The sequence below is a fragment of the Piliocolobus tephrosceles genome, chromosome 11 (genome assembly GCF_002776525.5).
Source record: "Piliocolobus tephrosceles isolate RC106 chromosome 11, ASM277652v3, whole genome shotgun sequence".
NCBI classification, from domain to species: Eukaryota; Metazoa; Chordata; class Mammalia; order Primates; family Cercopithecidae; genus Piliocolobus; species Piliocolobus tephrosceles.
Window position 1 is genome coordinate 26,045,841 of NC_045444.1, and position 26,720 is coordinate 26,072,560.

At 34.1% G+C, this 26,720-nt stretch overlaps 1 protein-coding gene across 1 annotated transcript in view; it reads right to left on the reverse strand.

Annotated features, from left to right (window-relative positions):
• LRP1B (LDL receptor related protein 1B) overlaps positions 1-26,720 on the reverse strand; it is a 1,636,277-nt gene that overhangs the window by 219,958 nt on the left and 1,389,599 nt on the right. The window contains exon 60 of the mRNA XM_026453105.1: positions 17,777-17,976. Within this exon, the coding sequence (XP_026308890.1) occupies positions 17,777-17,976 (200 nt within the window). The remainder of the gene's footprint in view (positions 1-17,776; positions 17,977-26,720) is intronic.

The window sequence follows — 26,720 nt, forward strand, 5'->3', positions numbered from 1 at the left end:
TGCAAGGTGAGCTGGGATGGGGTAAAGGGAAAGAAGTGTGGCAGATAATAATGTATTATGCAAATTTAATGGTCATAAAACTGTTTAGGTGCAGATTAAAATTGTTTTATAATTATTCTTTCTGATGTTTAAATGTAAACAGTAGAGTGAGCATCACAAATGTGAATTATTCATTTGAGAGAGTCCAGGGTCCTATCCGGTAAATAAGATATGGTAGATCTGTTCAGTGGTTTGGGTTTAAATAATTTTAAACAGTGATAGAGTTTTCTTTGTGCTTCTACTTTCTCAAGATTGACAAATAATAAATGGAGAAGATGAAAATTCCCTAACTTATACAAACATACTGTTTTTCTGTATTAATTTTGAGTTACACTTTTAGAAATTCTGACATGTTCATTAATGAAAAAAGGTACAATATTTCCAGTAATATTTACTTTTTTCTTAGATTTTAATGACTGAAAATTAATGTATGGCATATTCGTCATTCAGTAGTAACTAAAAAACTATCAAAATTTCAAATACAGTTTAGTATTCACAAGAAGCTTTACAGTCTTATTTTTTAAAGCTGAGTAAATTTGTATTATCAACTAAAGCAGATATTTTAATTTTTTTGATTCGTTATTTGTATTCTGATAGGCCAAATGTTATCAGATAACTCACTACAACTAAGAGACAATAGAAATAAAAGAAATAAAATTAGAAACCTCAACATAAGTCATATATTAAGTCACTGAATACTATTTCTAATATAAAATCTAGTTAGAAATTCATCTCAGAACAGATACTATGCATATGAAGGATGCATTTTAAAAATCCAGATTTTAAAAATCCAGATTTGTACACTTTAGATGTTTTGAATTTTGATGTAAAAATCTAGATGTGCACACAACTTAATTATCTATGTGCTCTTGCAGACATAGCTATCATTACTAAAATAAATAAGTGAAATTAGATAGAATGAAAAGAAGGACACTTTACTATAATTAATTACGTGTGAGTTATTTATACAAATTAATCCCACCATTTTTCTTTGACTTTATAAATTCATACAAAAAAGATAAAATAAATGTGGCAAAATGTTAGTAATTAATTGAATCTTGGTGATGGGTGATTATTATAAGATCCTTTCACCTTATATATAGATTTCAAGATTTTTAGAATAAAATAAAAATTTTTGGGAAATGTTGAAAGCCTCAAAACATTTAATGTGAATCTCGTTAGATGCAAAAGTGATAGTTAAATCATTAAATATGGGCTCAAAAAATTAATCATCATTTTTAAGGACCTCAATCCGTAAGAGATTGAATTTACTTATGTAAGAAAAAATAAAGTTATTGTAAGAATCTGCCAATTAGCACATCAAAAGTAACAGTTTTTTAAATTATTCAGCAGTAACTACAGGTGATATTTATTAAGCACTTGCGTGCACTAGAACTAGGCCAGTGGGAGAGGCAATTTATATATTTTATTTTATTTTAATTTAATTTTATTTTATTTTATATTCTTAAAAACTCTACTGTGCAGTAGTAGTGATATGGTTTGGCTCCATGTCTCCACCCAAATTTCATGCTGTAATCTCCAGTGTTGAGGGAGAGATCTGGTGGGACGGGATTGGATCATGGGAGCGGATTTCTCCCTTGCTATTCTCCTGCTAGTGAGCGAGTTCTCACGAGATCTGGTTGTTTTAAAGTGTGTAGCACTTCCCCCCTATACTCCCTCTCTCCTGCTGCCATGTCAAGATATGTTTGCTTCCTTTTTGCCCTTCTGCCATGATTGTAAGTTTTCTCAGGCTTCCCCAGCCATGTCTCCTGGACGCCCTATGGAACTGTGGGTCAATTAAACATTTTTCTTTTCTTTTCTTTTTTTTTTTTTTTAAGTTTACCAGTTTATTAAAAAGGATGCAAATGAACAGCTAGATGAAGAGGTGCATAGGCCAAAGTCTGGAAGGGTCCCAATCACAGGAGCTTCTGTCCCTATAAAGTTGGGGGTGTGCCACTCTCTCAAAACATGGATGTGTTCCCCAACCTGGAAGGTCTCTGAATCCTGTCCCTAAACATTTTTTCTTTATACATTACCCAGTCTCAGATAGTTCTTTAGAGCAGTGTAAGAATGGACCAATACAAGTAAAGTTCATTTTGCAGATGAGGAAACTAAGATGTGGAAAATTTAAGTAACTTGGCAAAAGAGGGGTAGAAAAAAACTAGTAATTAAAAGTACTGGTATTTGAATCTTAGCTCTCTCCGGAGCGTGCTTTCTGGCATGTGATACCTTTCCACCATGGGATGACACCAGATGCCAGTGCCATGCTCTTGAATTTTCCAGCCTCCAGAACCATGAGCCAGCTAAACTTATTTTCTTTGTAAATTACCAAGTCTGTAGTATTTCATCATAGCAACAAAAACCAGAGTAAGACAGAAAGTACACGGAGCTAATAAAAATAAACATGAGATATGAAGGTATGAGAAAATCGTTTAACAAACAAACCCTTAACTAATGCTGAGATGTGGTTAAGTTTAGGGGAAAAGTAGTCAATGTTGCCTAAAAATGATGATGACTATCATTTTTAAGAGAAAAGTTATATGACCAGTTGTCTATATAAAACTGCATTTGCTTAATTAACAGAGAAACGTGAAAAGTACATTTAATAAATCTTTCATTTACAGGTATTCAGTAGACAAACAAAAAAGAATAAACAAAGCTGCTACATGGGCTGTAGTTTCACAGGTACTGACTATATATCTAAAGCCTATTTTATAGCTGCTTACTATAGTTAAGTCTCTATTTGGTGTAACAGCATTATGTATTGTACTTTTTCCAGAATTCCACTCAAGCACTAGGTTCCTAATTTTTATTTCATAGACTGTATCATTCAGAAGAAAAGGGTTGATATTTGGCAAAAATATGTAAGTCAAATAAATACTCCTTTTGGGAGTTTTTCCCTTGGAGTCGAGTTGGATGCTATCCTGCAAAAGCTCAGTGTAATTACGACAAATAGAAAAGGTGGCCATCGCTTGAACCCAGGAGGCGGAGGTTGCAGTGAGCCAAGATCGCACCACTGCACTCCAGCCTGCATGACACAGCAAGAGTCTGACTCAAAAAAGAAAAAGAAAGAAAGAAAGAAAGAAAGAAAGAAAGAAAGAAAGAAAGAAAGAAAGAAAGAGAAAGAGAAAGAAAAAAAGAAAAAAAGAAAAGGTGGCTATTCAGAACATGGTTTTGGCTTAACTGTTGCCTCACAGCTCAATATACTCTATTACAATCCTCTTGATTATTCATTTTTTTAGTTAGCATTTATAATGCTAAACAAGTATATTCCTGGGTAATATCATTCTAAATTTGTATTTCTGACTAATCTAGTTTAAATACTTAAGAAACTAATGCCCCAGTTACACAGTTCTCAGCTTTTCTTGAGTTAAAATCTCATAGTTAGTGTTATGGGAGGATACAGCATTAGGATATTGATAGCTTTGACATGGTTTTCTGCACTGAGTATGTCAATAGACATTTCACTAGTAATACTATCTTATTTTCCATTCTTTATCTCCCCAGATTTAGTTTAAAAATCTAAATGCTATCTTAAAATATTACTTTATGCCCAGCAATCACTGAAATTTATTATTTAAAAATGACTATCGGCCAGGCGTGGTGGCTGACATCTGTAATCCCAGCATTTTGGCAGGCCGAGGCAAGCAGATCACCTGAGGTCAGGAGTTTGAAACCAGCCGGATCAACATGGTGAATCCCCATCCCTACTAAAAATACCAAAATAGCTGGGCATGGTGGTGGGTGCACGTAATCCCGACAACTCGGGAGACTGAGGCAGGAGAATCCCTCGAACCCGGGAGGCGGAAGCTGCACTGAGCCGTGATCATGCTATTGCACTCCAGCCTGGGAGACAGAGCAAGACTCCGTCTAAAAATAATAATAGTAAAAAATAAATAAAATAAAATAAAAGTTGTAAAGTCTTCATTCATATTTTCAAAAGTAAAAAATAAGATATAGAATGCAACCACCAAATTATGTTATTACTTTTATGAAGGAATCAAGATTAGAGTAACAGGAGCTTAGAATTGATTTACTTGAGTTATAAAGTATTTATATATTGATTTGAAGGAAATACCTGAACAATCAGTGATCCATTAAGGTTAACTTATCCCTTACTCTATGGCTATGTTTGGAAAGGTAATCCCCTAAAACTTTAAAGTTTACAAACATATCAAATCAAACATTAAATCCTACTATCTTTTTCTTTTTAATATATTTAAGACACTCCCATTTTTTAAAAGAATTCTTGGTGCCATTATCCCAAGTAAAGGCTCATATCCCGTCACACCAGTAATACTGCAAAATTATTCTGACATTTCACCTTATTTTTAATCCCTTCCAATCTCTTTTATATTAGTCAGAATTGCTGCAGAAAATAGAAAACATATCTTTAAGTGATAATTGAAGAAGGTTTAGTAAAGAATTATTTATAGAGATGGGCATGCAAAGGTGCAAGTAATGCATTGCTTTTTACTAGATCTGTTACCAGAAGCTAGTGAAAAATGCAGCTGAGGTGAATAAAGCCATCCAACAAGAGCAGTGGCCTTTCGTAGATAGACTCAGGCACTGCGAAATCATTACAGCTGAGCATAGAGGGAAGGGAGATGGATAAATATTCTGACTTCTTTTTCTGTCCACTATCTAATGTCCTGCAATGCAATTCATGGAGGAAATTCAACTTGATGTGGGAAGGTAAAAGAACCTGGGTGAGGCAGTCCACATAAGTCAGCTTTCCAGCACAGGAAGAGGGCAAAGAGGCAAAGCCAAGATAACTAGAACTCCCACTAATTGATATTTCTCATGTCTTTTCATCTAACATATGTCTTCCCAGATCAAAAACCATCCATGACACCCATTCCCTGGGTAATATGGTGCAAACTATCTAGCTTAACTAAAACACCATCTGTCTTCAAAAGAGCGAACCAAGTATGCTCATTTGATCCCCTCTTTTGAGAGACCCTGACACTAATAATTTGCCCTGATATTTTTCTAGAAGAATAAGAGCACAACGAGATACGTAGAGAAGATAGGGTGTGACTTAAAGTAACATAGTGTGAAAAACGAAAAGAAAGTGATGATAAAAACAATTAGCACTGAAAAAATGGGGTGAGGTTAAACAGAGGCTATGAAAAACTATAGTCTGGTAAACAGGTGATAAAATTAGATGGCGGTAGAAAGTGATTTAACGTGACAAAGAAAGTGGAAGATTGATGACAGCAGTCAGTGGGAGGGTGGGTGGATAATGGTTTCTAGTTGATGAAGAGTGACAAAGAGTGGGTGGGTGGGAAAATGGCCAAGGTAGACTAATCTCCAGAGAAGGATCGTTGAGCCAGAGCTTTAGTTAAAAGTACCTGGGAAAAAAAAAGCACGCTTTATATAACCTTACGGCCAAGGACATTTGTTCTTTGCTAATCATTATGTATGCCTCCTTTGGTATTACTGCGCAAACCATTTTAAAAAAAATTATTTCCTAAAACTTACAACGAGCAGCTCTTAAGTGTTTTGTTTAATTTTTGCCTCTGTGAACATTTTGCCTGTTTACTCTTTAATGCCATCCTACTTGATAGTAACAAACAGTATCACAAATAAAATTTAGGCAACAAGGTTCAAAATCAATTTTTCAAAAAAAAAAAAGCATTAAGAAATGACAGGAACATGAAGGATGGCCAACATTTCCAACTGTTATGATAGAATATTGAAAGTTTATTTTTCTGATATTAAATATCATAGTCCTTCAATGAGACCTTGCTGGGATGGGAAGTAGTTTTTCCTTTTAGTATATGTCATAGTGCAGGAAAATCAGAGCTGATAGTGCCTGAAAGTAGATTATATGCTAACTTTTGAATAGTGATATTGATCAAATGTCCAAAATAAACTTGTGCCCCTCCTTAGTGTAGTAGTTTATACTGGGTCAGTTAAATAAATGTAATACATAACGTCAAAGCATAGAAATTAATACTGTGGCTAGGAGTGGCGGCTAACACCTGTAATCCCAGCATTTTAGGAGGCCAAGAAGGGTGGATCACCTTAGATCAGCAGTTCGAGACCAGTCTGGCCAATATGGTGAAACATCATCTCTACTAAAAATATAAAAATTAGTCAGGTATGGTGGTGCATGCCTGTAGTCTCAGTTACTCGGAAGGCTGGGGCAGAATAGCTTGAGACCAGGAGGCAGAGGTTGCAGTAAGGCAAGATCATGCCACTGCACTTCAGCCTGGGCAACAGAGTGAGACGTTGTCTCAAAAAATAAGCAAATAAATAAATAAAACAAAATAAAATAAAAAAAGAAATTCATACTGTATTTAGAAATCTTTTTCAGGTTTAAGCCATTATTAGAGCTGAAGGCATCCATGGCCCATTATTTTCTAGTATTTCTTGCCTCATGTTGTCTACGTTCTCATTTCAAATAATATGTACTGTCCATATAGATTAGGAGTATTAGATTTAATATCATTTAATCCCTTCCTGTCTCTTACCTATTTTTAAATTGTTTATAATAGAAGGTCAAATATAGCCTTTTCATTATTTACTATCTAAAGAGTATTCCTGTTAATGAATGTAAAGTTTTATAAAGCAGACTTTCTAAACTGTAGTATACTTTTTTGAAAACAAGACTGACTAAAAATACATTGGTAGGATGATGACAATTCTCTCTAACCTGTCAAGTAAACAAAGCAACATTGCTTCATGCACTTGGTAAAGGATATTTCTTTTGCTTCAAAACTTTCTGGGCCCTTCTGCTGGTGATAAAGCCTTCACAGTACACGGAAATGTGATAGTCTGAACCTGACTATAAGTACTTACTATAAGAATTATTATATTCAACACACATATACATAAGGAATTTCTTTGTTAGAGTCTTAATAAAAAATAGAAGCCTTTGAAAAGCATTTGCCTCTGGGACAGATATTAAGTATAGTTATTTACATGAGTTTAGTATCTGGTCTTCTCATATTCCTGTAATGATAAATACATTTCTAAAATAAAAATGTAAAAGAGTGTAATATATCACAAACATTTTCAAATGTGTTTGCATTAGACCATTCCTGCATTTCTATAAATAAATACCTGAGACTGGGTAATTTATAAAGAAAAGAGGCTTAATTGGCTCATGGTTCTTCAGGCTTTACAAGAAGCATGGTGCCGGCATCATCTGTTAGGTCTCTAGCGAGGCGTCAAGAAGCTTATAATCATGACAGAGGAAGAAGGGGGACCAGACACATCACATGGCAAAACAGGAGCAAGAAGCAGGTGGGGAGGTGCCACATACCTTTAAATGACCACTATCATGAAGACAGCACAAGCCATAAGGGATCTGCCCCCATGACTCACCACCTCCCAACAGGCCCCAACTCTAGCACTGGCAATTATGATTCAACAAGAGATTTGGGCAGGAACAAATATCCCACAACTATCAGTGTTCCATGTAGTCCCAGCAAAAGGGAAGAGTAAGTGAGAGAATTGGTAGAACAGTGCTTCTCTGTCCTAGATTCAACCTCAGCCAAATTCCTGTTAAGAAATGTTAGAAGTCACTGAATACATAGAACCCCTATTCTATGAATAAGAGCAATGGACAATAGTCTGCCAAAACAACATGCCTAAATTAGGAAGTAACTGAACCTGAAGTAAACCTACTGATCCCTAATCTACTTATTCTTTTCACATACTCCACCACCTTGTATTTGGAATAGATGAGGTTGTTGAAAATGATCGAAAACTCGAATGAGGGTAATACTTAAAATGTCCCTATGTTTACAAGCATGTGGAACACATGACATTTGCAAAAAACAAAACAAAACAAACAAACAAAAAAATCCCTAAACATATATATGAATTTAATGTATTCAAAGGACAAAACTGAAAGGCATGATTGACACTGAAATTCTAAGACATTTTAGAAATGGCAGTTAATTTCAATTTATTTTACTGGTTTAGAAACATTTCTATAGTAACTGAATTGTATTTTGCTCCCTTCCATTAACTTTTATTGTATTGTAAACAGCAGCACATCAACACTGTGGACATAAAATAGCCTGTGAAGTCTACTGTTTGTAATGGACTGTGAATGATATAATTTTTTTTCAAAAGTACTAAAATGCAATATCTTAGCAAGAAAGAAACACTCTAGAATATTATAAAATAGTGGAGGTGGTTGGTGGGAAGTATTCTTTCCATTTCCTCTTCTTTTTTTTTTTTTTTTGGTGGGCTACAGTGGACATTTAAATTTTCTAAAAATCCAAATGCAAGAGCTATTGGGTTTCGGAATATGTGAACACAAAATATTCTATTTGTCTCTTTCAGTGTTTTTATTTTTGTCTTCAGAACAAACTCTTAAAACATATTTTACACCATTTCACCAGTAACATGCTGAGATCTAGATTCCTTTTTCCAACATTAATTAGACTAACACTGCATGGGTTATGATTTAGATTTTTAAATCCAAACACAGAACTGCCCCCTTACAACACAAACTGAATTCCCAGAGCAATAAACAAACAATAGACTTAGACTACAATATTGACACTTTAATATGAGGCTCTGCAGGTCTAGGGGTACAGAAACAGTTATCCTTTAAATGACGAGCTGTAGTGAACATAATTGCTAGAAATTCTAAACAATTTTGCTCACGAAATATAAAAGAGTTCAGTGATAACTATAGTTCAGAATCATACCCAACTGTTACTCTTCAGAGAAAATTAACAGTTAGAGTATAATTTTTTCCAGTATGCTGGATAAAATATGTACATAACCAACTGACTTAACACAAGGTTAAATCACTTTTTGATACACAGAAGAGTATCCTGAAAAAAACAATTTATTGGAATATATAAACTTAAAAACTCAAGGTCAAACATAACTTTTTCTTAGTTCACCCTTTTGTTATTACTCTCCACACAGTATTTTCAGCCTTTTCTTTTCCAAAATACTACCTCTCTGCCTAAGATATCTGAAGTTCAATGGCACAAGCAACCAAAATTGAAAAGAAGTAAATCTGAATTTATTTACTTTGATACAAGCGGTCAAAAATAAATTGCAGTCAAAATAGAATTTTCTAATATTTAACTTTCTTTTCATTAAATGGAAAATGAAATCTTTAAGCTAAGGTACATATGCAATGTTATTTCTAAAATTTTTCTCAGGAGATATTTTTGTCTTATGTTAATACACAACCCGTTCAGAGAAGGCTGTAGGTAGGTAGGGAATGTAGTAGTTACTTTAACATAGCAAACTTTAATATGCAAATATCCCACTAAATCATGGTGCTATGGCCTTAATGTTGGTGTCTCCCCAAAATTCATATGTTGACACCTAATATCTTATATAACAATATTAGGCCTGGTGCAGTGGCTCATGCCTGTAATCCCAGCACTTTGGGAAGTCAATGCGGGTGGAGCACTTGAGGTCAGGAGTTCAAAACCAGCCTGGCCAACATGGTGAAACCCCATCTCTAGTAAAAATTAAAACAAAAACAAAAGTTGCTGGGCGTGGTGGCAGGGGCCTATAATCCCAGCTACTTGGGAGGCTGAGCCAGGAGAATTGCTTGGACCCAGGAGGCAGAGGTTGCAGTGAGTCGAGATCAAGCCACTGCACTCCTGTCTAGGAAACAGAAGGAGACTTCACCTCAAAAAAAAAACGAAAAGAATAAAAAGTCTTAAAGGGTAGAGGTGGAGGCTTTGAGAAGTGATTGTCATGAGGGTTCTACCCTCATGAGTGAAACTTGTGACCTTATATAAATGGCCCCAGGGAACTGCCATATGAGGATACAGCAAGAAAGCATCTGTGAAGCAGACCCAGCACTCACGTGACACCAACTCTGCTGGTACCTTAGTCTTGAACTTTCCTGCCTCCAGAACTGAAGTAATACATTTCTGCTGTGTCTAGCTTACCTAGTCTAATGTATTTTATTGTTGTAGCCTGAACAATGTAAGAGAAATCCGTACTGAGAAATGAGGTTGTCATTACATCACGTACTATAAATGTGAAGTAGCTTTGGAACTGGGTAATGGGTAGTGGCTGGAAGAGTTTTGAGGTACATTGATATAGAAGGATCTTAAGAGCAAATGTGGTGAGAGCTGACAAGAGGAAAGCTATAGAGGAAACCTTAATGTTCTTAGAGATTATCTGCATGGTTGTGATCAGAATGTTGGTAGCAATACAGATCATAAAGGCCATACTGATGAAGCCTCAAATGGGAATGAGGAACATGTTTTGTGTGTCTGTCAAAAAAAAAAAAAAAAAAGAAAAAGAAAAGAAAATGACAGAAATTGGTTGAATTGTGTTTGCATCCTATTGTTTTGTGGAAAGCAGAGCTTAACAGCAATAAAATAGGATATCTGCCAGAAGAAATCTCTAAGTGTTAAAGGAGGTACTTGGCTTTGTTGCTTTGCTTATAGTAAAATGCAAGAAGAGAGAAAGGAATTACAAATGGAATGTATAACCAAAATGAAAGCAGAAAAAGATTTGGAAAATCCTCATCCTGGCCATCTTGTAAAGAATGAACAAGCATGTGAGAGAGAGAATATCAAGGGTGTGGCCAAGGGATCATTTGATAAAGAGATTAGTATAGATGGGTGGAAGCCAGGTGCTATTTATCAAGACAATGTAAGAATGACCTCAGAAGCATTTTGGAGGTCTTCAAGGCTACCCCATCCATTACAGGCCCAGAATGCCAGAGGCCCAGGAGCAGAACAATTTCAAGGCTCTTCTCCCCACCTTTCAGTGTGGTGCTCTTTAGCCAGCCTAGCTGTGGTGCAAGCAGGCCCAGATGCAACTCAGGTTGTCCCTTTGGAAGTCAAATATAGTAAGTCTTAGTGATGTTCACGTACTGGAATTTCCACTACGGCACAGAGTGAACATGAAGCAAGGGTCTGGCTGCCTTGATCTAAATTTCAAAAAAATTGCCACAGATAGCCTTGGGGTTGGGGTAGACAACTGCCACAGGGGTGGGGCCACAGTAAGAACTCCTATCATTGTGGCAATGAATAATGGAACCATGGGGTTGGGCCACTGCGGTGTCCCTTATAGGGCAAGGCCAAACAGAGCTATGGGGGTGGAGTCACCCAGAAACCCCAGACTGCTAGAGCCACCAGCTTCCAACTTAAGCCTGGCAGAGCCACAGGCATGAGATTCCAACCCGTGAGAGGTGGAAAACGGGCTAGACCCAGCAAAATTATGGAGGCAGGCCCCCCTGGAACTTTTGGGGTCCAACAGCCACACCTGTGTATCCAGAAGGCAAAATTTAGAGGATTTTATTCAAGAATATTAAAGCTTTCTCTATAGCTTTCCTCTTCTTCTGAGCTCTCACCAGATATGCTCTTAAGAAAAGATTATACTGGAGCCTTAAGATTTAATTTTTTCCTTTTTGGTTTTGGTGTTTAGTCAGGATCTATTGCCTCTTTCTTCTTTCTTATTTCTCCCTTTTGGAATGAAAGTGTTTATCCTATGCCCAGCACACCATTGTATTTTGGAAGCAGATAACATGTTTGATTTTACAGGTTCACAGCAGGAGAACGATAAATCATGTCTTAAGTTTCACTCATATCTGATTTAGATAAGATATAGATAAGACTATAGACTTTTGAGATCGTGCTGGAACAAGTTAAGAATTTGGGGGCTATTGAGATCAAATAACTGTATTTTTCACATAAGAAGGACATGAATTTGGGGGGCCCAAGAATAGAATGCTATGGTCTGAATGTTGACGTCCCTCCAAATTCATATATTGGAACCTAATACCCAATGTGATAGTACCAAGAGGTGGGCCTTTGGGAAGTGATTAAGCCATGAGGACCCTATCCTTGTAAATGGGAATGGTGCCCTTATAAAAGAAACTCCAAGGAGCTCACTAGTCCATTCTACCGTGAGAGGACACAGCAACAAGACACCATCCATGAAGCAGACAGTGAGCCCTTTACTAGACTCTGATTCTACTGGCACCTTGATTGATCATGGATTACAGAAATGTAAGGAATAAATTATCCAGCCAATAGTATTCTGTTAAAGCATCCCAGACAGACTAAGACACAGTATAAACATTTTAAAGCAACATCATTGCTCTTTTCATTTTGAAAAAGACACAAAAAATATTTGGATTTACTGAGATACATGCTTTCTTTTATAGTAATTATATTCTAGTGGCTTTGTTTTTGTGTGTTTTTTCCTCATATATTATGCAATTTACCTGTCCAATATTTAAATCAATCCAAAAGATTTCAGGTGTGGATACAATTTTATTTGTGTAGGTGTACACTTATGCTATAACTATTAATATTAGAGGCTTTAACAAGCAGGTTTCAATCTTCAATTGTCTGTTCAAAAACAAGGGTGCTGTGTGAGAACTGGAAAGACAGCAGGCCCTGGAATTAGGTAGATCTCAGTTCAAATTTTGATTCTCCTGATCACTAGCTCTGTGACTTTGGACAGGTTAGTTAATCTCTTTGAACATATTCCCATGCTGGCAAATTGCTTTAATAGCACTTATTAGATATATAGATTGGTAGAATAATTACAAGAGCACATATTGCATCAAGCACAGTCCCTTGAAATCAGTAGGCTTCTAATAAAATAATTGGTTCATAAGAGGATGACCCCCGTTATTGGAATCCCATTAGTAGGCTAAGAAAATATCTGTTGAAAGACAAACTAAATAGTATGTGTAAAACATACAGTACAAGGTAACACTCAAGAGTATAGGTTTTCTCCCTCATCGTTATTTCGATTAGTTTACAAGTGTTCAACTTTAAAATATGTTAATAACCTTTATGATAACACTCAGGACAGGGGATTGTTTTGGTAGTTTGATATTTTCATCAAGGTTGAATGAGACAGCATTTAATTATTACAGATTTCCAACCTCCCTCTCTTAGGCTTAAATTAAGGGAGACTCATTTGAGATTAAAAAGTGGAGATTTGGCAAAGATGCTGAAAGTGTTGATTGATCCATGTAACTAGAGGCTTAAAATTTTGGTTCTGAACTTTCCTTTCATGTAATATTTTTCAACACCCTTATTTCTACAAATGAGGCAACTGAGGCCCAGTGAATTTAACTACACTGTTCAGGGTGAATAAGCTAGTTAGCAGTAGATCCCATCACAACCTGACCTAGCTCCTTGAGGTTCCCAGACCTCTTTTAAGATCTTCAAGGTTTTATTTCTCCAGTTTGAGGATATCTTTCACTTAAAGATCAGTACTCCAGCAAAGGCGTATTACTTCTTATCTAAAATCAAAGCCTAAAATTCTCCTAGGAGGGTTTCAGTTGGGGAGTTGTAAGGAATCAGTCCCATATATATGGACCTACAAGAATAATATTTTTATTCGTGTATTAGGATCAGTGTGCTTTTGTATAACAATGTATTTAAAAACTGAATATTTCCACCTGGAAAACATCCTCAAATTGCCAAGTTTCTCACTGGACCTATTCCACGTCTCGAGAGAGTAGGCAGAAAGAGTGTCACTTATTTGTGAACTTTATTGTAGTTAAATTATCAGGTTTTCTGAAATGCCTTTTAGGGAAGGACATAATATAGAATGTTTAATCACATCTTTAGAATAGCACTTTTGCTGTTAAAATTAACGCATCTCCCACCAAAGTAGAGCATCATAACATAGAGATTCTGAATATCTAAATTAGGCTTAGTTTGGCACTATTCTTTTTAAAAATGTACACATATATACAAAACTAATAAGTCATCAAATATTGGAATTATTTTCCCCTAGCTAATTCAATAATAATATAAATCATTTATTTAATTTTTATAATGCCACTACCAGTATTTCTAAGCTTACATATATCTCCAATTTGGTCTACTACATAACTATTGACTCTAACACTGTATCTCCATTCCCACAGCTATAATCACTTCAAACATTTTCTCCTAAAATATTTTAACAGTCTCTAAATTGGTTGCCCTTCCAGGGTCTTTCATTTCACATGCTGTTGTCAAATCTAATAACAGCACTCCATTAACTAAACACCATCAATAGCTCCCTGTGACCTACGGATAAATTCCAAATTACTTAGCATACAAGGTTTGTGACAATCTGGCCCCAATTTGCCCTTGTTCATCTAGTGTCATTATCTCCTTCTTATATGACTTCCAGTCATAGCCAAATTGAGTAAACCCCATGCTATTTCAAGACTCTATCACATCTTTGCACATGCTGTTCCCTCTGTGTGAAGAATCCTTCTTACATTTTCCCTCTACGGGGAGCTTTTGCTAAATCTCTCAAACTGCTCAAAGATCTTCCCACTTTAGCAGTCTTCACTACTCCTGCCAGCATTTTTGGAATATTTTGCACATACTTCTTACACCCAATCTAATTTATGTCTTTTCCTGCATATTGGTTTTGTCGATTGAATTATTATCTGAAGGTAGATACTTATTCATCTTTGCAACACCAGGGGCCTAGCATAGTGCATGGCACAGAAAGACAGGTCAGTAAATATTGAATGAATGAATGAATGAATGATAGTCATAGTTAAAAAGAAGAAATCAGAGCAATTAATAAAAGCAATTAATGAAGATGTAAATTAAAATACACTGATTGATTCAGTAGCATGTCTTTTACTGTATCACTATATTATTAATATTATATCATATGTTACTATAGTGAATAACAGTAGAGTGATACAGAAAGATAAAGATTAGGGAGAGGTTCATGTGACTAAGATTGCATCTAAATTTTCCTAAGCTAGTAAATTGACTGATATATTTCGGAATTTTTTGTTCAGGTTTTCAATGAGGTGTGTAGATTTGGTAGGAGGGTGAATTAGGGTGTATCAGGGAGCAAAGAAAGAGGAATGGAAGCTCTCACACAAATTGTAAGGCACATGTACCTTGGAGATAATCTAAACCTTTGTTTTAAGTCACAGAATTTTTAGAAACCTCAGATATTCTTGAACTAGACAAATAATAATAAAATAATGCTTCATTTATAAAACTACTCTGTGGTGTAAACTGGAATATCTTTGGGGGAAAAATGTCCAACTTTTTAAATCATAAAGTCCAAGGGGTGACTTTTCTAAAATTTGGCTTATGAGAAAGGGCTGTTGTTCTGAAAACTCTCATACATTTTTTATATTCTCAAATTACTTTATCATGACTGGCTTGTCTCATCGTTCTGGTTAGCTCAGAGTTCCGTTTTAAGAAATACAATAAATGAGAAAAATAACATTGGTTTGGTTTAAAACAATGTGGCTAGTGATGAAGTAACACAAAAGTTATTGATACGAATGTCTCATTTTCCACCTGCAAATAAACAACTAGGAAACCATAGCATTCTTTGTCTTTATGTGGCAAATGCAAGTAGAATAATCCAATACCTCTTTACAAACATGGCAAATTCATGGCTCTTTCTTTCATTGATGGTAGAGTTGGCATAATTCAGGCTGGCTCCAATTAGTACCTCCTTAGTAACTACCAGATAATTATTGGCCTGCGCTCAGATATTGGCAGATGCCTGATAAGGTACTTAGTGAATTTTTCACGAGTCTTTCTGAGAAAATCTTCAGGAGAAAATATTCTGAAGGCTGTAATTCTACTTTTCTTCCCATTTGAATCTTGATACATTTTCAAAATCAAGTTTGAAATTTTTAATAACATCATACTAGACTATCTTTCAGCCAAATATTTTACTATTTAATACATTTAGTGCTATTTCTACCTGTTACACATGTCTCTCTATCCAAAGTCACCACCAGTACACTTTAACATGGACTTAATTTTGAATTAAGGTTAACAAAGCATTAGTCACCACATAAGTGACATAATTTTTTAATAAGTAGGAAATGAAGTCAATAGTTTCTAATAGATCAATATTTTTTAACAGTTTTAGCTTCAAACTTCAAAGACTCAAATGAAAGGCAAATATTTAATGCTGCGGTGTTTTTAAATAGTCACCTACCTAATCAAAAAGTATATATAAATTTTGTTGTTTTCTCTTCTTGTGATAATTTGCTAAGAATGATGGTTTCCAGCTGCACCGCATGTTCTCACTCATAGGTGGGAACTGAACAATGAGCTCACTTGGACTCGGGAAGGGGAACATCACACACTGGGGCCTATCATGGGGAGGGGGGAGGGGGGAGGGATTGCATTGGGGAGTTATACCTGATATAAATGATGAATTGATGGGTGCTGACGAGTTGATGGGTACAGCACACCAACATGGCACATGTATACATATGTAACCTGCACGTTATGCACATGTACCCTAGAACTTAAAGTATAATAAAAAAAATAAATAAATAAATAAATAAATAAATAAACATTGGCAGTCCATTGGTTAAAAAAAAAAAAAAAAAATGTTGTTGTACAATGAAATTTTAGCAAAAAATAATACATATACAACCACCTAGCACTTTATATGGAGGCTAAAAATGAAAAGATTTATGGTTACATAGGAAAAATATTGATTGTCACAATAAAACTTTCAACTATGCAACCCAAGAATGAGGCAGAACATTTCATTATTGATTCTTTGGGGGAGATACAACTTCTAAATGCTAAGTGTGATTTCAATCTGTCAGCATGCCTTTTGCTGTAATTAAAATCCTAAAGTGTTCTTTAAATAATTTTTCACTTAAATTGCATCCTGATGAGTTTTTTATCTCCATAATTGGAATGTCAACACCTAAGTAAGTGACTCATCCAACTATACTCTCCGTACTGCAATGTTCTTACCCTTAAGAAAGCACCTCTAAAAACTTCCTGTCAGCATTGCTAATTAAAATGATGAAAAGATATATTTGTTTAAACGTCAACTGACAGGAATATAGGCAAAATTATTAAGTGGTGTAACTTTAGTGCCTTTTACCTTTTCTCTTTTTAAACTCATTGCTTTATTCCACACTGGAACACACTGGCAGAGTATTACTTGATGATTAAGAATAATCCTTTCTTCCTTACCGTTTCTCATCCTTCCCTCCTCCAGAGGTTTTTGTCTTAAGCTTAATGCCAGAGAAGGAAGCAACTTGACAAGTTAAACTGTTATTAACATGTAGACTTTATTTGGGACCTCTCTTTGAAATTCTTATTTTAAGTGATGTTTGGAAATGTAAACCCCTGATAGCAAAGGTAATATTAGGTTAGTGAAGATCAATAAAAATTCATTTATTTGTTCACGAAAAAGTCTAATTCTTAAAAAGCTACCTGTTACCTAAAACATTTTGATGTAATTTGAGTTATTTGTGGCTTCTGCTATATCCATGTCATGTTTAACTATACGTGACATCTTCTCTGTTATACCCTTGTATGTTACTATTTTGTATGTTAATTATTGTTGCTGCTGTGATTAGGTAACAGTAACGTTAGTCATGTACACAGCTTAACTGATAACTTATAAAACTATACTTTTACTCAGTTTTTTAAGAAAATTGAAATCCTAGCAGATTGCAGGAATAGCCTCATATTTACAAGCAAATAACCTTCTATTTCAATTCCATTGGGTCACATGTGAATATTAATTTATAAAACTACAGCCCATTTACTAGAAAATCTATTTAGAAAAATACAATTAAATAAAACATTGATAGTGTAAAATATCTTATGCATAACATATAATTTTTGAATAATTATGTCTCATTCTAATTTATCAATATTTTCATAAAGGAGTATAATAATGTAACCTTAAATTAAATGTTTGATGAGAGAAAGCATATAAGATAAATATATATTTTTAAATAAATATTTTATGACCTGGTAAAATACTAAAATATTTATGCTACTGGACCAACCTTTGTGTCTATGAGATCCATCCATGTTGCTAAATTCAATGTGATTTTCATCAGCCCAGTAGAGTCTATGATTAACATAATCTATTGTTAGTGCCATAGGTCTAGAAATCTTGGTTTCTATGACAACACTCTGATTGGTTCCATCCATTCCAACACGACCAATATGAGGATACTCGCAGCAGTCAATCCAATACAAATACCTAGGAAAGAAAATCCATAACTATTTTGTTTACAGATTCTCTGGGAGCAAAACATCAAACGATATATTACTTTTTTGCTCAACTGTTTCCACATTAATTCTTGCCATTTCTCTGAATTGCAGCTTTTAAGAAGCATCCTTTGATGCAAAATTTCTTATGATGTTTTATTACATATCTAGTATGATTTGAAATATTCATATAACTTTAAACATATGTTTATTTTAGAACACAAACTCATATATAACAATAATATTATATAATACTATCACAAGTGTTAACCAACTATAGATGTTCAAAACTAACATATGTAAATTTTCAAAAGGTACCTATCAATGTTGAAAGAATACAATTATCACTATATATACTTTCTCTTTTGATGTATTACCTATGAAAAAGTCAACAGGAATTATGGAGGTGCACATTTTATTTCCTTAATATACATTGTTAAATACGGTACCCACTAATCAATTATGACTGTTTAAATTTAAACTAATTAAAATAAAATAAATTAAATGAACTATATTGCTCCTTGGTCACACGAGTCACATTTCGAGTACTCAGTAACCCCGTGTGTCTAGGGGCCATCGTATCTAACAGCATAAATATAGAGCACTTCCATTATCATAGAAAGTTCTACTGGACAGCAGTGATTTACATTATGTTATTAGAAGTTCTAGATAGGACAGTTCAGAAAGTGGGGGAAAAACAGTAAATGAAGTAAGTAATATTGATACCATATAAGTAGGTTGAGTTCAGTATAAATATTACACCTGATAAAATGCAAATAACGTATAAGCGGCAGAGTACTTAGACATTTTTCTCTGTTTAATGAAGCCATTTGTTTTTTGTTTTTTCCTCAAAGTAAGAGAAATTACTTTATGTTTTAGATGTTTCCTTGTCTATAAAAAAAAAAGATTTGAGTTATAGGATCTTTGATGTTATTTTCACATTCCAACTCTGAAATTGAAATCTATTAACACAAGTAGATTTTTCTCTATTTCATTCTTTCTTTTTGCCAGGTACAATACTTAGCAATTAGTTCTTCAGATTTAGAAGATTTGCATCCAAATAATTTGATATAAAAATGTTTTATGTGATTTAAACCCGTATATTCAATTTAAATCTAAAACATTCTTAAAAGAAAATTTTTTCTCATAAATTCTGACAGACATAATTATGTCTAGATATTTTGAACACATACTAAAAAGGAAAGGGTTTTCAGGAAAAAAACAAACAAACAAACAAAAAAAACACTATCAAATACAGAGCTCACCTAAATAATCATTGTAAAGAACACATGCAATATTGTGTTTTGACAATCATTTTCTTGGTTTTCATAAAAGTATGGCTTATAAAGATAATACAAAAGTTGTTTGATAGTCAAACTATCATTGAAGTACTAATGAAATATGGTGCTTAAAAAAGAAGCAACATATTTTTGATAAAACCAAAACAAAAGGTGGAATGTTATGAATAGAGATTCAAAGATCTCTGAAAGTCAAAATGTAAAATAGACTTGGGTCTGGTAACACTAAGTCAAGTTCACATAGGCCAATATTGGAATTCCTACGCAGTGTTTTTGTATATACATATTAATTGTAAACATACTTTGAAAATCTCAAATTATCAAGTAATAATAGATCCTAAGTCTCTCAAAAGATGATGCTATGGTTTTAAAAATCTTGAATTATATTTGGTATAATTTTCTTTTGGAAAGTGAACACATGTCAGTGAAATACATCTTCTAGGAAAACATACAATTCATTCCTTTCTAATAAATTTATGGAGAAGTGCCTTGTTGCTTATACTAGGGATCATGACAGAAGAGATATGAAGGAAGAAACTGAATCAGAAAGAAGTAAAAATAAAAAGATAGTTTACCTTGTTGAAATAAATCAGAACAATTATTTTTGCCTTACTGACTTTGAATCTTGGGAATACTAACATGCTAATTTTTGATTTCTCTGAAATATATTTATTCCAGCTTCCCTCACATGTTAGATATGATTAAATTTATTTGTGCTTCTATATGCCATGTTATTTTTTTTAAGAATTGCATATAAGAAAATAAAAATTAAAAGTAATATTTCAATGATTTCTATAACATTAAAAATAACATATCCAAATTGGTTTAATTAGAGAGTGTCTTCATCATTCTATTTAGCTACTCTACATGTAATTGTACTTGCCCTTTAAACACCTCAAAAGTGAAAAAAGGTTTTCTCCATTATAGTTGATCAACACATGTGATCAATGCTATCAGTAAAAGCATTGCAAATTAAATTATTGGATGTGAATAATAATGTGTCTTAAGTTATTAAGTAAACTACAAATTTCAAGTGGTCTAACTTCCATATAATTGCAATTTTAAATTTTCATTTGTGTTTTGAAACTTTTCATCTGGTAGTCTTACCATCATCATGAACCCATACACCAAGAAGAGAAAAAGCATATTATTTCATGAAGCCCAACATCTGTTACATCAATCTCAATAAGTTTGGTAAGAGTTCCAGAACTCGAATTCTCTCCCTCAAATGAAAACCCTTTCTTACTGGGCCCAAATACACTTCTCCAAATTACTCCCCACTTATGAATTGTGTGAAATTTAGCTCTAGTCAGAGTTTTTCATTATAGTCTCACATTTTCACTTTTCAGCTAATACAATTATTTTACTGTGGAAGTATAAAAGAGTGAATAATAATTTTACCTAGATGGAGGAAGACATGAAAAACTGTTATGCTTACAAATAGTTCTTTGGGGGGGGGGGGGGGAAAGACTTATCTTCACAACCACCTCATAAATTTCTTGAGAAAGATGACGTTTTATTTCTTTCAGATTTTAGGACAAAGTATAACATAATTGAGAATTTTAATTCTGGTTATTGGGAGTACTGGAGATCATGTAGCTTAAAGCTTTCACTGATAAAGTAATAACTGAGAATATAAAAGTTTATCTGCTTTGTTTACTATGATGGGGAAACTTGGAACAAGGACTCAGGTTTCTAGATTTGTACACTGACTTCTCTTCTAATGAGCACTATATAGCATCTGAAGCAAAGAAATCCTAGAAACAGATTACATGGGCTCAGATCCCAGGTCCTCTCCTTACTAGTTATGTGAACTTAGGAGCTTTAATTAGCCTTCCTGAGCCTGGATTGCCTCATGTCGAAAATAAGCAATTACAGTTTCTTCTCATAGGGTCACTGTTAGTATTAAATGAGAGAATATATGAAGCAAACGTAGAACATTGATAAGTATGTAGCCAGTGTTCAGCAAATATTAGCTATTATTGTTTTATCTGATTTCATATGAAATATGCATATTAATATATTTTTAGTTTAGTAGTACTCTTCTACTAGGTAACCTATTGAATCTGGATTGTATGTATCTTTGGACATGATTTGCCTTGATTTTATGTAAGTTATTACATGATTTGTCTATTTAAGTACTCATCAAGCAGAAGAATATTATGGATAATACTCTACTACACTGAAGGAAAGGGTTGTTCAACTGTACTCAGGTAAGCACGAGCCTTCAAAAACACAGGATTTATTTTTTCTCTCAGTAAGTGGTAGCTAATTTCTGATGGCTAGATATCATTTCCTTTCCATACTTATGCCCCATTACTATACTTTTTTTTTTTTAATTTGTCAATAAGACTGTACTAAACATAATGGTGATTTACACATAAACACATAAAAGAATGTCTGGTTGTAACCATAACAATAGGCCTCTGCGATTTTTGAGAATGTCTTTTATAGTTGAATATTATACATTGCATTTCTATAAAACTGATTAAATAGAAGTGTTTCTCAGCTGTTACTACTTTTTTCTGAATTCAAGTATTAAATTTGAAGAAGTTTTTTCCTTCCAACTGCAATTATTTCTGACTTTGAATTATGAAATTAATCATTTATATTATTTCCCTGTGTGTTTTTGCCTGAATATGAGAATACTGAAATGAGCTGTTTGGACAGATTTAAAAACTTAGTTAAAAAAAGTTTTCTTATGTGAATACATAGTTTAATAAAATATTTCTGTATTTCTCCACAGAAATCAGAAACTGAATTTTCATCTTGGTCTGCCTTTCATTCCATCGCAACAAAAGTTCCCTCATGACTCTTCTCTTTGAAACATGCAGGTTATTAACATACCAATGTATTGGTTTGTGCATACGTGCAGGCACAAGGTCTCTGTAGCTATAACCTCATTCTCTGTGTAAATCTAGTTACTCATTTATTATTCTTCTTCAACAGTGAATTTAACAGTCTCCGTGTTAGACACAAAAAATGATTAAGACTTGACCTTTGTGCTAAAGGAAGTTACGTTCTAGATGTAGAGAAAGACATTTCAACTAAAAACAGTCATATAATGTTAAATGTTCAATATGTGGTGATCACTTAGGCACAATTAGAAAATGTTTTAGAGAGGAAGTAATATTTCTGCTGGTCTTGGAAAACTTTGCAGTTATTCCAACTATAGAAAAAGCTGAAGGACATTCTAAAATATCAAGATACAGAGGGTAAAATGTGTCTTTCTAAATTTATTTGCATTGTCATTACCCATATTGGCAATAATGGATCCAAATACTGAGTGTCTTTCACATATTTTCATTAACATATATTTCAAATTCAAAATGGGACCTAGTATTTCCTTGTGGATTTCCTAACAGATTTTTCTTTTCTTTTTTCTTTTTTTTCTTTTTTTTTTTTTTTTGAGACAGAGTCTCACTCTGTTGCCCAGCCTAGAGTAAAGTGGTTTGCTCTCAGCTCACTGCAACTTCCACCTCCCCGGTTCAAGCAATTCTCCTGCCTCAGCCTCCTGAGTAGCTGGGATTACAGGCCCGTGCCACCACGCCCGACTAACTTTTGTATTTTTAGTAGAAACAGGGTTTCACCATGTTGGCCAGGCTGGTCCCTAACTCCCAACCTCAGGTGATCCACACCCACCTTGGCATCACAAAGTCCTGAGATTACAGGCGTGAACCACTGTGCCTGGCCTCTAACAGACTATTGTCAGAATTTTAGTAAAGGAAAATAAATGAAAGTATGCCTTTTAAAATAAGGCATGCTGGTAACGATTTAGGTAGCTTTTTACACTTTCCAAAAAACTTTTATCACCTATACTAATTTTACTTTATTTTGAGACAAAGTCTCACTCCGTCATGTAGGCTGGAGTGCAGTGGCACAATCTGGGCTCACTGCAACCTCCACCTCCTGGGTTCAAGTGATTTGTCTGCCTCAGCCTCCCAGGTAGCTTGGATTACAGTCCTGTGTCATCACCAGGCCCAGTTAATTTTTGTATTATTAGTAGAGAGGGGGTTTCACTATGTTGGCCAGGCTGGTTTCCAACTCGTGATCTCATGTGATCTGCCCGTCTTGGCTTGCCAAAGTGCAGGGATTACAGGCATGAGCCACTGTGCCCAGCCCTCACCTGTCCTAATTTTAAATCTTTTAAAAAGGATAATTGTTAAAATGGAAGAAAGTACAGGATTTGGAGTTCTTTTTTTCCTTTATCCCTCTTTCGGATGGCTTTTGCACATGTTTATGGTCCACAGTTATTTTGTTACTAGACACTCTGACATGATGTAATAGGAAAAGTCAAGGACCAAAGTCTGAAAACTGAATTAAATCCTCAGTGTAATATTTTATTACCCAAACGATTCTGAGAAAGTCACTTAGCCAGTTCGTGGTTAAATGTGCCTATCTAAACTATACAGAAAGTAATACAAATAATTCTATGTTTCTCAGAGACTCTGAATAAACAGTACATGCATCTGAAGTGATAAACTGAGAGCTTTCTAACTCAAAAAATGCTACAGAAATGGTAGCCATTATTATTATTATTGTTGTTGTTGTTGTTATTATTATTGGGGAACTTCCAATCCCAATAGATCTACAAACTGATCGTTTCCCTTTCTTGTATTTTTCTCTTTTTCTTTATTCCCATATTCTGGGGACAACTCCTCTATTTACCTGTTTGCCCAAGACAGAAGCCTTGTAATGTTTGTTATTTGTTGTCATTGTGTGTTATGTTCTGACTTATTCCTAGCTTTCCTTTACTCTGTAAAGTGAACTGGTTCCATAATTACATATGTTTAACTTGCTCCAACTGTGTACGTTCCTTGTAATTTGTTGGATGTACCATGCTCTTCTGTGTGTCTGTTTTTTCCCAGAGAGACTGTTCTTTTTGCCAACAATATCTCTTGCCCTGTAGAGCACCACATCACTCAGCTAGTTCTTACTCTACCATTCTTGTTCAGGAAGCTTTCTCTGAACCCCATTGAGATAGAAACACTTCCCATTTTCTCTACCTTAAAAGTTATCGTATGGTATTGTGATTATTTAAGCAACTACCTACATACTAGACTGAAACATACTTGAAGACGGGGACCATGCTCTTTATTTTAGACTGCAACATACTTGAAGACAAGGGACCGTGCCTTTTATCTTTATTCTCACTCCTACCAACAGTGTCAGATATATACTAAATGTTCAGGAAATATGAGTTGAATAAATGAATGAGTATATGTAATGTTTTCTGTTAATTAGGCATATCATACATTCACTTTAATGTTTATCATAATGGTCTTTGTTATGATTAACTAAAGTGACACTGATTATACAAAAAGATAAGATGTGCAGCAGAGTTTTACCATATTTATATTCTCTGTTCTGTTTTAAAATGCTTACACATATCCTACATATGGGTATTTTTCATCAATATTGAATGTAAGGTATTTCAATTACCCTAAATTAATAATAAATTAGAATACTAATTCCCATACTACACAAAATAACAGGAAGCTTAAGATAAAATTATAAGAAAAATTAGGATTTCAATTGAATTTAAACATAACAGCTAAGATTTTCTGTCTACTTGTATCTTCTTTATGTTCCTACTAAATACCATATCTAAAGTGATATTGTAAAAATTGACATACTATTATTTAAATACAGAAAGGACCCCCAAGACATCTTCTAAAAGTATCGTTGCTTTAATACACAGGACAGCCTAATGATCTTCCTTTTCCCTTAAACAAATTCTCTCCTTTTCCTCACTAAATATCAGGACAGAAATCATAATACTTCTCAAGGAAACAGGAGTCAGTAGTTTTGATATAATCAAAACATATGCAAGTCACAATGGCAATCTGATATAGGAAGGTTCAATTGCATTTCTATTAATCCTAAATTTAAGCTTTCATTTTTGAAGCAAGATTGCATAATATTTTATACAGCTACAGCATTTTCACCCTAGAGTTCTTCTCATCAATGCTAAAATCTAAGTTGCCTGATTTTCTCACAGGGGAACTAGGAAAACAGCATGAACAAAAAGATGCCATTAAATTTTATCCATTAAAATAGTTGTTTTTAATTGTTTCATAAAGAGATCCAATTTTTACCTTTTTCTTTGGTTATAATATGACATATCTATATCAAAATCCAAATATTATCCAAAAATAAAATCAATGGAGTCTTTTATAACATCTATAATAATTTTGTACTGTGCTATTTTAATTGACACTTTTAATGGATGGGTTTATGTTGATGATAACTTAAGGCTGCTTTCAGTTTATGGGCTAATAACTGCAACCTGGGAGAAATAAAACTTAAAGCTATTAATAGATTCAGCTGCATTCACTAGAATAGGACACAGTTTTTGCTTCATAAATAGAAAAGACCACAGACTGCTATTATCAAACAGGTAATATTTCTTTCATTAGAAAGTGAAGCATCTTGAATAGCATGAAATGAGAAGCTAAGCCAGCCATATTGATTTTGAAGAAAAAAACAATTGTTCAGAGACTCAAATATATATATATATATATATTGCTTGCTTGTTTGTTTTTGAGACACAATCTCCCTCTGTCACCCAGGCTGGAATGCAGTGGTGTGATCTCTGCTCACTGCAACCTCTGCCTCCTGGGCTCAAGCAATTCTCATTCCTCAGTCTCCCAAGTAGGTGGGATTACAGGTGCGTGCCACCATGCCTGGCTAATTTTTGTATATTTAGTAGAGACGGGGTTTTGCCATGTTGGCCAGACTGATCTTGAACTCCTGACCTCAAATGATTCATCTGCCTTGGCTGCCCAAAGTGCTGGCATTACAGGCATGAACCCTCACACCCAGCTATCAAACATAAAAAATGAATATTTTCTTATAAAATATCCAAGAAATTGAAATATCTACATAATTAAGAATGAATAGATGATAGCCAAATTTAGTACATCAGGCCATTATTTCTTCAAACATACATATAAAAAGATTTTCTAGTGATTCTGTTCAAATTAAAATTGACACTGAAATTTCTGTTGCTATGGTAAAGAAAATATTCAAAAGGTAACAAAATGATTATGTAATTATATAGTGAAAAGTTAACATGAGCACATTACCTTGAAAACAAAAATATATGCACAGTACAAAGCTTCTCCTATTAGGTACTATTTTTACCTAAATTAATGTAAACAATTAACTTATAAAATATACTATGACATAACTTTGACAATTATAAATATGAGGGAGCAAAAAAATTAACAGAGATACATTAACCAGAAGCAAAATCTAATTGTTGCATATGGTATGATAAAAGCTATGGTTTGGTGAAATATGTGAATAAAATTAATTTAAATTGCAGAAAATTCGGAGTACCAAAGTTATCCTAACATTTGCTACTGTGAATGTGTTCTATTTCAAAACATCAACCGTTCTTTAAGTTTGTTATTTTACTAAGTATGTTGAGTAG